This window comes from Phyllobates terribilis, unplaced genomic scaffold (genome assembly GCF_046119375.1).
Source record: "Phyllobates terribilis strain yellow unplaced genomic scaffold, ASM4611937v1 Scaffold_25__1_contigs__length_18738178, whole genome shotgun sequence".
NCBI lineage: Eukaryota > Metazoa > Chordata > Amphibia > Anura > Dendrobatidae > Phyllobates > Phyllobates terribilis.
In genome coordinates, this window is record NW_027362785.1 from 1,829,432 (window position 1) to 1,842,137 (window position 12,706).

Genomic DNA, 12,706 nt, shown 5'->3' on the forward strand with positions numbered 1-12,706 from the left:
GGGAAGGGGTTAATGTCGGGGTCCCTGGCGGTCTGGGGCGGGGAAGGGGTTAATGTCGGGGTCCCTGGCGGTCTGGGGCGGGGAAGGGGTTAATGTCAGGATCCCTGGCGGTCTGGGGCGGGGAAGGGGTTAATGTCGGGGTCCCTGGCGGTCTGGGGCGGGGAAGGGGTTAATGTCAGGATCCCTGGCGGTCTGGGGCGGGGAAGGGGTTAATGTCGGAGTCCCTGGCGGTCTGGGGTGGGGAAGGGGTTAATGTCAGGGTCCCTGGCGGTCGGGGGTGGGGGAGGGGTCCATGTCGGGGTCCCTGGCGGTCTGGGGCAGGGAAGGGTTTAATGTCGGGATCCCTGGCGGTCTGGGGCAGGGAAGGGGTTAATGTCGGGGTCCCTGGCGGTCTGGGGCAGAGAAGGGGTTAATGTCGGGGTCCCTGGCGGTCGGGGGCAGGGAAGGGGTTAATGTCGGGGTCCCTGGCGGTCTGGGGCAGGGAAGGGGTTAATGTCGGGGTCCCTGGCGGTCTGGGGCAGGGAAGGGGTTAATGTCGGGGTCCCTGGCGGTCTGGGGCAGAGAAGGGGTCAATGTCGGGATCCCTGGCGGTCTGGGGCAGGGAAGGGGTCAATGTCGGGATCCCTGGCGGTCTGGGGCAGGGAAGGGGTTAATGTCGGAGTCCCTGGCGGTCTGGGGCAGGGAAGGGGTCAATGTCGGGGTCCCTGGCGGTCTGGGGCAGGGAAGGGGTCAATGTCGGGGTCCCTGGCGGTCTGGGGCAGGGAAGGGGTCAATGTCGGGGTCCCTGGCGGTCTGGGGCAGGGAAGGGGTCAATGTCGGGGTCCCTGGCGGTCTGGGGCAGGGAAGGGGTCAATGTCGGGGTCCCTGGCGGTCTGGGGCAGGGAAGGGGTCAATGTCGGGGTCCCTGGCGGTCTGGGGAAGGGGTCCCTGGCGGCCTGGGCTGTGGTTTCCGACCACCTTTTAGCGGTGGGGGGGCGGCTGTAGGTTGTCTCCGTTTAACCTGCTGTTCTCCTTTCTCCAGGTATCTCTTTAATTGTGGTGAGGGGGCGCAGAGACTTATGCACGAGAACAAGTAAGAGCCGGTATATGAGCTGTATAGGATCTCGGTCATGTGACCGCTCCGCCGCCTCTGATTGGTCGCCTCTTGTGTTCTCGCTTTTCAGGGTGAAGCTGTCGCGTCTGGATAACGTCTTCATCACCAGGATGGACTGGGCCAACGTGGGGGGGCTGTCAGGTGGGCCAACGTGGGGGGGGGGGCTGTCAGGTGGGCCAACGTGGGGGGGGGGGGCTGTCAGGTGGGCCAACGTGGGGGGGGGCTGTCAGGTGGGCCAACGTGGGGGGGGGGGCTGTCAGGTGGGCCAACGTGGGGGGGGGGGCTGTCAGGTGGGCCAACGTGGGGGGGGGGGCTGTCAGGTGGGCCAACGTGGGGGGGGCTGTCAGGTGGGCCAACGTGGGGGGGGGGGCTGTCAGGTGGGCCAACGTGGGGGGGGGGCTGTCAGGTGGGCCAACGTGGGGGGGGGGGCTGTCAGGTGGGCCAACGTGGGGGGGGGGGGGCTGTCAGGTGGGCCAACGTGGGGGGGGGGGCTGTCAGGTGGGCCAACGTGGGGGGGGGGCTGTCAGGTGGGCCAACGTGGGGGGGGGGGCTGTCAGGTGGGCCAACGTGGGGGGGGGGCTGTCAGGTGGGCCAACGTGGGGGGGGGGGCTGTCAGGTGGGCCAACGTGGGGGGGGGGGGCTGTCAGGTGGGCCAACGTGGGGGGGGGGGGCTGTCAGGTGGGCCAACGTGGGGGGGGGGCTGTCAGGTGGGCCAACGTGGGGGGGGGCTGTCAGGTGGGCCAACGTGGTGGTGGGGGGGGGGCTGTCAGGTGGGCCAACGTGGTGGGGGGGGGGGCTGTCAGGTGGGCCAACGTGGTGGTGGTGGTGGGGGGGGGCTGTCAGGTGGGCCAACGTGGTGGTGGTGGTGGGGGGGGGGGTGCTGTCAGGTGGGCCAACGTGATGGTGGTGGGGGGGGGGGCTGTCAGGTGGGCCAACGTGGTGGGGGTGCTGTCAGTTGTGCCAACGTAGATGGGCCGACATGGTGAGGGGGCTGTCAGGTGGGGGAGCATAGATGGGCCGACATGGTGAGGGGGCTGTCAGGTGGGGGAGCATAGATGGGCCGACATGGTGAGGGGGCTGTCAGGTGGGCCAACGTCTGGTGGGTGCTTGGACCATAGGGGAAGGACGGAGACGGCCATTATGCTATCAGGGTCTCAGGCCTTGTTCAGACCCCCACCAATGTGTGTTCTCTGCTCCCCCTGCAGGTGTGCTCCTGACCCTGAGGGATCTGGGGCTTCCTAATTGTGTGATCTCTGGACCCCCGCAGCTGGTAAGTGACACCCACACCCCCATCCTGAACCTAGAGAGCAGAGCTGCAGTGTAAAGCATGGCCACTCAGAATGGAAAGCTAAACCTCCAATATAGAGCAGGGCTGCAAGGTAAAGCATGGCCACTCAGAATGGAAAGCTGAGCCTCCAGTATAGAGCAGAGCTGCAGTGTAAAGCATGGCCACTCAGAATGGAAACCTGAGCCTCCAATATAGAGCAGGGCTGCAGGATAAAGCATGGCGACTCAGAATGGAAAGCTGAGCCTCCAATATAGAGCATGGCTGCAGTGTAAAGCTGGGCCTCTAAAGTAGATCAGAGCTGCAGTGTAAAGCATGGCCACTGAGAATGGAAAGCTGAGCCTCCAATATAGAGCAGGGCTGCAGTGTAAAGCATGTCCCCTCAGAATGGAAAGCTGAGCCTCTAATATAGAGCAGGGCTGCAGTGTAAAGCATGTCCCCTCAGAATGGAAAGCTGAGCCTCCAATATAGAGCAGGGCTGCAGTGTAAAGCATGGCGACTCAGAATGGAAAGCTGAGCCTCCAATATAGAGCAGAGCTGCAGTGTAAAGCATGGCCACTCAGAATGGAAAGCTGAGCCTCCAATATAGAGCAGAGCTGCAGTGTATAGCATGGCGACTCAGAATGAAAAGCTGAGCCTCCAATATAGAGCAGGGCTGCAGTGTAAAGCATGGCCACTCAGAATGGAAAGCTGAGCCTCCAATATAGAGCATGGCTGCAGTGTAAAGCATGGCCACTCAGAATGGAAAGCTGAGCCTCCAATATAGAGCAGGGCTGCAGTATTAAGCATGGCCACTCAGATTGGAAAGCTACACCTCCAATATAGAGCAGGGCTGCAGTGTAAAGCATGGCCACTCAGACTGGAAAGCTGAGCCTCCAATATAGAGCAGGGCTGTAGTGTAAAGCTGGGCCTCTAAAATAGAGCAGAGCTGCAGTATAAAGCATGGCCAATCAGAATGGAAAGCTGAATCTCCAATGTAGAGCTGGGCTGCAGTGTAAAGCATGGCCACTCAGAATGGAAAGCTGAGCCTCCAATATAGAGCAGAGCTGCAGTGTAAAGCATGGCCACTCAGAATGGAAAGCTGAGCCTCCAATATAGAGCAGAGCTGCAGTGTAAAGCATGGCCACTCAGAATGGAAAGCTGAGCCTCCAATATAGAGCAGGGCTGCAGTGTAAAGCATGGCGACTCAGAATGGAAAGCTGAGCCTCCAATATAGAGCAGAGCTGCAGTGTAAAGCATGGCCACTCAGAATGGAAAGCTGAGCCTCCAATATAGAGCAGAGCTGCAGTGTATAGCATGGCCACTCAGAATGGAAAGCTGAGCCTCCAATATAGAGCAGAGCTGCAGTGTATAGCATGGCGACTCAGAATGGAAAGCTGAGCCTCCAATATAGAGCAGGGCTGCAGTGTAAAGCATGGCCACTCAGAATGGAAAGCTGAGCCTCCAATATAGAGCATGGCTGCAGTGTAAAGCATGGCCACTCAGAATGGAAAGCTGAGCCTCCAATATAGAGCAAGGCTGCTGTATTAAGCATGGCCACTCAGATTGGAAAGCTACACCTCCAATATAGAGCAGGGCTGCAGTGTAAAGCATGGCCACTCAGACTGGAAAGCTGAGCCTCCAATATAGAGCAGGGCTGTAGTGTAAAGCTGGGCCTCTAAAATAGAGCAGAGCTGCAGTATAAAGCATGGCCACTCAGGATGGAAAGCTGAGCCTCTAATATAGAGCAGAGCTGCAGTGTAAAGCATGGCCACTCAGAATGGAAAGCTGAGCCTCCAATGTAGAGCTGGGCTGCAGTGTAAAGCATGGCCACTCAGAATGGAAAGCTGAGCCTCTAATATAGAGCAGGGCTGCAGTGTAAAGCATGGCCACTCAGAATGGAAAGCTGAGCCTCTAATATAGAGCAGGGCTGCAGTGTAAAGCATGGCCACTCAATGGAAAGCTGAGTCTCTCATATAGAGCAGGGCTGCAGTGTAAAGCATGACCACTCAGAATGGAAAGCTGAGCCTCTAATATAGAGCAGGGCTGCAGTATAAAGCATGACTACTCAGAATGAAAGCGGAGCCTCTAATATAGGGCATGGCTGCAGTGTAAAGCATGGCTTCTGAGAATGGAAAGCTGAGCTTCTAATATAGAGCAGGGCTGCAGTGTAAAGCATGGCCACTCAGAATGGAAAGCTGAGCCTCCAATATAGAGCAGAGCTGCAGTGTAAAGCATGGCCACTCAGAATGGAAAGCTACACCTCCAATATAGAGCAGAGCTGCAGTGTAAAGCATGGCCACTCAGAATGGAAAGCTGAGCCTCCAATATAGAGCAGAGCTGCAGTGTAAAGCATGGCCACTCAGAATGGAAAGCTACACCTCCAATATAGAGCAGGGCTGCAGTGTAAAGCATGGCCACTCAGAATGGAAAGCTGAGCCTCCAATATAGAGCAGGGCTGCAGTATAAAGCATGGTGACTCAGAATGGAAAGCTGAGCCTCTAATATAGAGCAGGGCTGCAGTGTAAAGCATGGCCACTCAGGATGGAAAGCTGAGCCTCTAATATAGAGCAGGGCTGCAGTTTAAAGCATGGCCACTCAGAATGGAAAGCTGAGCCTCCAATATAGAGCTGGGCTGCAGTGTAAAGCATGACCACTCAGAATGGAAAGCTAAACCTCCAATATAGAGCAGGGCTGCAGTGTAAAGCATGGCCACTCAGAATGGAAAGCTGAGCCTCCAATATAGAGCAGAGATGCAGTGTAAAGCATGGCCACTCAGAATGGAATGCTGAGCTTCTAATATAGAGTAGAGCTGCAGTGTAAAGCATGGCCACTCAGAATGGAAAGCTGAGCCTCTAATATAGAGCAGGGCTGCAGTGTAAAGCATGGCCACTCAGAATGGAAAGCTGAGCCTCTAATATAGAGCAGGGCTGCAGTGTAAAGCATGGCCACTCAGAATGGAAAGCTGAGCTTCTAATATAGAGCAGGGCTGCAGTGTAAAGCATGGCCACTCAGAATGGAAAGCTAAACCTCCAATATAGAGCAGGGCTGCAGTGTAAAGCATGGCCACTCAGGATGGAAAGCTGAGCCTCTAATATAGAGCAGGGCTGCAGTGTAAAGCATGGCCACTCAGAATGGAAAGCTGAGCCTCCAATATAGAGCAGGGCTGCAGTGTAAAGCATGGCCACTCAGAATGGAAAGCTGAGCTTCTAATATAGAGCAGGGCTGCAGTGTAAAGCATGGCCACTCAGAATGGAAAGCTGAGCTTCTAATATAGAGCAGAGCTGCAGTGTAAAGCATGGCCACTCAGAATGGAAAGCTACACCTCCAATATAGAGCAGAGCTGCAGTGTAAAGCATGGCCACTCAGAATGGAAAGCTGAGCCTCCAATATAGAGCAGAGCTGCAGTGTAAAGCATGGCCACTCAGAATGGAAAGCTACACCTCCAATATAGAGCAGGGCTGCAGTGTAAAGCATGGCTACTCAGGATGGAAAGCTGAGCCTCTAATATAGAGCAGGGCTGCAGTGTAAAGCATGGCCACTCAGAATGGAAAGCTGAGCCTCCAATATAGAGCAGGGCTGCAGTATAAAGCATGGTGACTCAGAATGGAAAGCTGAACCTCTAATATAGAGCAGGGCTGCAGTGTAAAGCATGGCCACTCAGGATGGAAAGCTGAGCCTCTAATATAGAGCAGGGCTGCAGTTTAAAGCATGGCCACTCAGAATGGAAAGCTGAGCCTCCAATGTAGAGCTGGGCTGCAGTGTAAAGCATGACCACTCAGAATGGAAAGCTAAACCTCCAATATAGAGCAGGGCTGCAGTGTAAAGCATGGCCACTCAGAATGGAAAGCTGAGCCTCCAATATAGAGCAGAGATGCAGTGTAAAGCATGGCCACTCAGAATGGAAAGCTGAGCCTCTAATATAGAGCAGGGCTGCAGTTTAAAGCATGGTGACTCAGAATGGAAAGCTGAGCCTCTAATATAGAGCAGGGCTGCAGTGTAAAGCATGGCCACTCAGAATGGAAAGCTGAGCCTCCAATATACAGCAGGGCTGCAGTATAAAGCATGGTGACTCAGAATGGAAAGCTGAACCTCTAATATAGAGCAGGGCTGCAGTGTAAAGCATGGCCACTCAGGATGGAAAGCTGAGCCTCTAATATAGAGCAGGGCTGCAGTTTAAAGCATGGCCACTCAATATGGAAAGCTGAGCCTCCAATATAGAGCTGGGCTGCAGTGTAAAGCATGACCACTCAGAATGGAAAGCTGAGCCTCTAATATAGAGCAGAGGTGCAGTGTAAAGCATGGCCACTCAGAATGGAAAGCTGAGCCTCCAATATAGAGCAGAGATGCAGTGTAAAGCATGGTGACTCAGAATGGAAAGCTGAGCCTCTAATATAGAGCAGGGCTGCAGTGTAAAGCATGGCCACTCAGAATGGAAAGCTGAGCCTCCAATATAGAGCAGGGCTGCAGTGTAAAGCATGGTGACTCAGAATGGAAAGCTGAGCCTCTAATATAGAGCAGGGCTGTAGTGTAAAGCATGACCACTCAGAATGGAAAGCTAAACCTCCAATATAGAGCAGGGCTGCAGTGTAAAGCATGGTGACTCAGAATGGAAAGTTGAGCCTCTAATATAGAGCAGGGCTGTAGTGTAAAACATGGCCACTCAGAATGGAAAGCTGAGCCTCTAATATAGAGCAGGGCTGCAGTGTAAAGCATGGCCACTCAGAATGGAAAGCTAAACCTCCAATATAGAGCAGGGCTGCAGTGTAAAGCATGGTGACTCAGAATGGAAAGTTGAGCCTCTAATATAGAGCAGGGCTGTAGTGTAAAACATGGCCACTCAGAATGGAAAGCTGAGCCTCTAATATAGAGCAGAGCTGCAGTGTAAAGCATGGCCACTCAGAATGGAAAGCTAAGCCTCCAATATAGAGCAGAGCTGCAGTGTAAAGCATGGTCACTCAGAATGGAAAGCTGAGCCTCCAATATAGAGCAGGGCTGCAGTGTAAAGCATGGCCACTCAGAATGGAATGCTGAGCTTCTAATATAGAGCAGAGCTGCAGTGTAAAGCATGGCCACTCAGAATGGAAAGCTGAGCCTCCAATATAGAGCAGGGCTGCGGTATAAAGCATGGCGACTCAGAATGGAAAGCTGAGCCTCTAATATAGAGCAGAGCTGCAGTGTAAAGCATGGCCACTCGGAATGGAAAGCTAAGCCTCCAATATAGAGCAGAGCTGCATTGTAAAGCATGGCCACTCGGAATGGAAAGCTGAGCCTCCAATATAGAGCAGGGCTGCAGTGTAAAGCATGGCCACTCAGAATGGAAACCTGAGCCTCCAATATAGAGCAGGGCTGCAGTGTAAAGCATGGCCACTCAGAATGGAAAGCTGAGCCTCTAATATAGAGCAGAGCTGCAGTGTAAAGCATGGCCACTCAGAATAGAAAGCTGAGCCTCTAATATAGAGCAGAGCTGCAGTGTAAAGCATGGCCACTCAGAATGGAAAGCTACACCTCCAATATAGAGCAGAGCTGCAGTGTAAAGCATGGCTACTCAGAATGGAAAGCTGAGCCTCCAATATAGAGCAGAGCTGCAGTGTAAAGCATGGCCACTCGGAATGGAAAGCTGAGCCTCCAATATAGAGCAGAGCTGCAGTGTAAAGCATGGCCACTCAGAATGGAAAGCTAAGCCTCCAATATAGAGCAGAGCTGCAGTGTAAAGCATGGCCACTCAGAATGGAAAGCTGAGCCTCCAATATAGAGCAGGGCTGCAGTGTAAAGCATTGCCACTCAGAATGGAAAGCTGAGCCTCCAATATAGAGCAGGGCTGCAGTGTAAAGCATGACCAGTCAGACTGCAAAGCTAAATCTCCAATGCAGAGCAGAGCTGCAGTGTAAAGCATGGCCACTCAGAATGGAAAGCTAAACCTCCAATATAGAGCGTGGCTGCAGTGTAAAGCATGGCCACTCAGGATGGAAAGCTGAGCCTCTAATACAGAGCAGGGCTGCAGTGTAAAGCATGGCCACTCAGAATGGAAAGCTGAGGCTCCAATATAGAGCTGGGCTGCAGTGTAAAGCATGACCACTCAGAATGGAAAGCTAAACCTCCAATATAGAGCAGGGCTGCAGTGTAAAGCATGGCCACTCAGAATGGAAAGCTAAACCTCCAATATAGAGCGTGGCTGCAGTGTAAAGCATGGCCACTCAGGATGGAAAGCTGAGCCTCTAATATAGAGCAGGGCTGCAGTGTAAAGCATGGCCACTCAGAATGGAAAGCTAAACCTCCTGTTTTGGAGCAGGGCTGCCGTGTAAAGCATGGCCACTCAGGATGGAAAGCTGAGCCTCCAATATAGAGCAGAGCTGCAGTGTAAAGCATGGCCACTCAGAATGGAAAGCTACACCTCCAATATAGAGCAGAGCTGCAGTGTAAAGCATGGCCACTCAGAATGGAAAGCTACACCTCCAATATAGAGCAGGGCTGCAGTGTAAAGCATGGCCACTCAGAATGGAAAGCTGAGCCTCCAATATAGAGCAGAGCTGCAGTGTAAAGCATGGCCACTCAGAATGGAAAGCTGAGCCTCCAATATAGAGCAGGGCTGCAGTGTAAAGCATGGCCACTCAGAATGGAAAGCTGAGCCTCCAATATAAAGCAGAGCTGCAGTGTAAAGCATGGCCACTCAGAATGGAAAGCTAAACCTCCTGTATGGAGCAGGGCTGCAGTGTAAAGCATGGCCACTCAGAATGGAAAGCTACACCTCCAATATAGAGCAGAGCTGCAGTGTACAGCATGGCCACTCAGAATGGAAAGCTGAGCGTCCAATATAGAGCAGAGCTGCAGTGTAAAGCATGGCCACTCAGAATGGAAAGCTACACCTCCAATATAGAGCAGAGCTGCAGTGTAAAGCATGGCCACTCAGAATGGAAAGCTACACCTCCAATATAGAGCAGAGCTGCAGTGTAAAGCATGGCCACTCAGAATGGAAAGCTGAGCCTCCAATATAGAGCAGGGCTGCAGTGTAAAGCATGGCCACTCAGAATGGAAAGCTGAGCCTCCAATATAGAGCAGAGCTGCAGTGTAAAGCATGGCTACTCAGAATGGAAAGCTACACCTCCAATATAGAGCAGAGCTGCAGTGTAAAGCATGGCCACTCAGAATGGAAAGCTGAGCCTCCAATATAGAGCAGAGCTGCAGTGTATAGCATGGCCACTCAGGATGGAAAGCTGAGCCTCCAATATAGAGCAGAGCTGCAGTGTAAAGCATGGCCACTCAGAATGGAAAGCTACACCTCCAATAGAGAGCAGAGCTGCAGTGTAAAGCATGGCCACTCAGAATGGAAAGCTGAGCCTCCAATATGGAGCAGAGCTGCAGTGTAAAGCATGGCCACTCAGAATGGAAAGCTGAGCCTCCAATATAGAGCAGAGCTGCAGTGTAAAGCATGGCCACTCAGAATGGAAAGCTACACCTCCAATATAGAGCAGAGCTGCAGTGTAAAGCATGGCCACTCAGAATGGAAAGCTGAGCCTCCAATATAGAGCAGGGCTGCAGTGTAAAGCATGGCCACTCAGAATGGAAACCTGAGCCTCCAATATAGAGCAGAGCTGCAGTGTAAGGCATGGCCTCTCAGAATGGAAAGCTGAGCCTCTAATATAGAGCAGGGCTGCAGTGTAAAGCATGGCCACTCAGAATGGAAAGCTGAGCCTCTAATATAGAGCAGGGCTGCAGTGTAAAGCATGGCCACTCAGAATGGAAAGCTGAGCCTCTAATATAGAGCAGGGCTGCAGTGTAAAGCATGGCCACTCAGAATGGAAAGTTGAGCCTCTAATATAGAGCAGGGCTGTAGTGTAAAACATGTCCACTCAGAATGGAAAGCTGAGCCTCTAATATAGAGCAGGGCTGCAGTGTAAAGCATGGCCACTCAGAATGGAAAGCTGAGCCTCCAATATAGAGCAGAGCTGCAGTGTAAAGCATGGCCACTCAGAATGGAAAGCTAAACCTCCAATATAGAGCGTGGCTGCAGTGTAAAGCATGGCCACTCAGGATGGAAAGCTGAGCCTCTAATATAGAGCAGGGCTGCAGTGTAAAGCATGGCCACTCAGAATGGAAAGCTAAACCTCCTGTATTGGAGCAGGGCTGCCGTGTAAAGCATGGCCACTCAGAATGGAAAGCTAAGCCTCCAATATAGAGCAGAGCTGCAGTGTAAAGCATGGTCACTCAGAATGGAAAGCTGAGCCTCCAATATAGAGCAGGGCTGCAGTGTAAAGCATGGCCACTCAGAATGGAATGCTGAGCTTCTAATATAGAGCAGAGCTGCAGTGTAAAGCATGGCCACTCAGAATGGAAAGCTGAGCCTCCAATATAGAGCAGGGCTGCGGTATAAAGCATGGCGACTCAGAATGGAAAGCTGAGCCTCTAATATAGAGCAGAGCTGCAGTGTAAAGCATGGCCACTCGGAATGGAAAGCTAAGCCTCCAATATAGAGCAGAGCTGCATTGTAAAGCATGGCCACTCGGAATGGAAAGCTGAGCCTCCAATATAGAGCAGGGCTGCAGTGTAAAGCATGGCCACTCAGAATGGAAACCTGAGCCTCCAATATAGAGCAGGGCTGCAGTGTAAAGCATTGCCACTCAGAATGGAAAGCTGAGCCTCCAATATAGAGCAGAGCTGCAGTGTAAAGCATGGCCACTCAGAATGGAAAGCTGAGCCTCTAATATAGAGCAGAGCTGCAGTGTAAAGCATGGCCACTCAGAATAGAAAGCTGAGCCTCTAATATAGAGCAGAGCTGCAGTGTAAAGCATGGCCACTCAGAATGGAAAGCTACACCTCCAATATAGAGCAGAGCTGCAGTGTAAAGCATGGCTACTCAGAATGGAAAGCTGAGCCTCCAATATAGAGCAGAGCTGCAGTGTAAAGCATGGCCACTCGGAATGGAAAGCTGAGCCTCCAATATAGAGCAGAGCTGCAGTGTAAAGCATGGCCACTCAGAATGGAAAGCTAAGCCTCCAATATAGAGCAGAGCTGCAGTGTAAAGCATGGTCACTCAGAATGGAAAGCTGAGCCTCCAATATAGAGCAGGGCTGCAGTGTAAAGCATGGCCACTCAGAATGGAATGCTGAGCTTCTAATATAGAGCAGAGCTGCAGTGTAAAGCATGGCCACTCAGAATGGAAAGCTGAGCCTCCAATATAGAGCAGGGCTGCGGTATAAAGCATGGCGACTCAGAATGGAAAGCTGAGCCTCTAATATAGAGCAGAGCTGCAGTGTAAAGCATGGCCACTCGGAATGGAAAGCTAAGCCTCCAATATAGAGCAGAGCTGCATTGTAAAGCATGGCCACTCGGAATGGAAAGCTGAGCCTCCAATATAGAGCAGGGCTGCAGTGTAAAGCATGGCCACTCAGAATGGAAACCTGAGCCTCCAATATAGAGCAGGGCTGCAGTGTAAAGCATGGCCACTCAGAATGGAAAGCTGAGCCTCTAATATAGAGCAGAGCTGCAGTGTAAAGCATGGCCACTCAGAATAGAAAGCTGAGCCTCTAATATAGAGCAGAGCTGCAGTGTAAAGCATGGCCACTCAGAATGGAAAGCTACACCTCCAATATAGAGCAGAGCTGCAGTGTAAAGCATGGCTACTCAGAATGGAAAGCTGAGCCTCCAATATAGAGCAGAGCTGCAGTGTAAAGCATGGCCACTCGGAATGGAAAGCTGAGCCTCCAATATAGAGCAGAGCTGCAGTGTAAAGCATGGCCACTCAGAATGGAAAGCTAAGCCTCCAATATAGAGCAGAGCTGCAGTGTAAAGCATGGCCACTCAGAATGGAAAGCTGAGCCTCCAATATAGAGCAGGGCTGCAGTGTAAAGCATTGCCACTCAGAATGGAAAGCTGAGCCTCCAATATAGAGCAGGGCTGCAGTGTAAAGCATGACCAGTCAGACTGCAAAGCTAAATCTCCAATGCAGAGCAGAGCTGCAGTGTAAAGCATGGCCACTCAGAATGGAAAGCTAAACCTCCAATATAGAGCGTGGCTGCAGTGTAAAGCATGGCCACTCAGGATGGAAAGCTGAGCCTCTAATACAGAGCAGGGCTGCAGTGTAAAGCATGGCCACTCAGAATGGAAAGCTGAGGCTCCAATATAGAGCTGGGCTGCAGTGTAAAGCATGACCACTCAGAATGGAAAGCTAAACCTCCAATATAGAGCAGGGCTGCAGTGTAAAGCATGGCCACTCAGAATGGAAAGCTAAACCTCCAATATAGAGCGTGGCTGCAGTGTAAAGCATGGCCACTCAGGATGGAAAGCTGAGCCTCTAATATAGAGCAGGGCTGCAGTGTAAAGCATGGCCACTCAGAATGGAAAGCTAAACC

The 12,706-nt window shown here is 52.3% G+C and overlaps 1 protein-coding gene across 1 annotated transcript in view; it reads left to right on the forward strand.

Moving 5' to 3' along the window:
* Positions 1-12,706, forward strand: part of ELAC2 (elaC ribonuclease Z 2) — a 55,986-nt gene that overhangs the window by 1,620 nt on the left and 41,660 nt on the right. Inside the window, exons 2-4 of the mRNA XM_073660248.1 lie at positions 1,022-1,072; positions 1,164-1,234; positions 2,299-2,363. Of these exons, the coding sequence (XP_073516349.1) occupies positions 1,022-1,072; positions 1,164-1,234; positions 2,299-2,363 (187 nt within the window). The remainder of the gene's footprint in view (positions 1-1,021; positions 1,073-1,163; positions 1,235-2,298; positions 2,364-12,706) is intronic.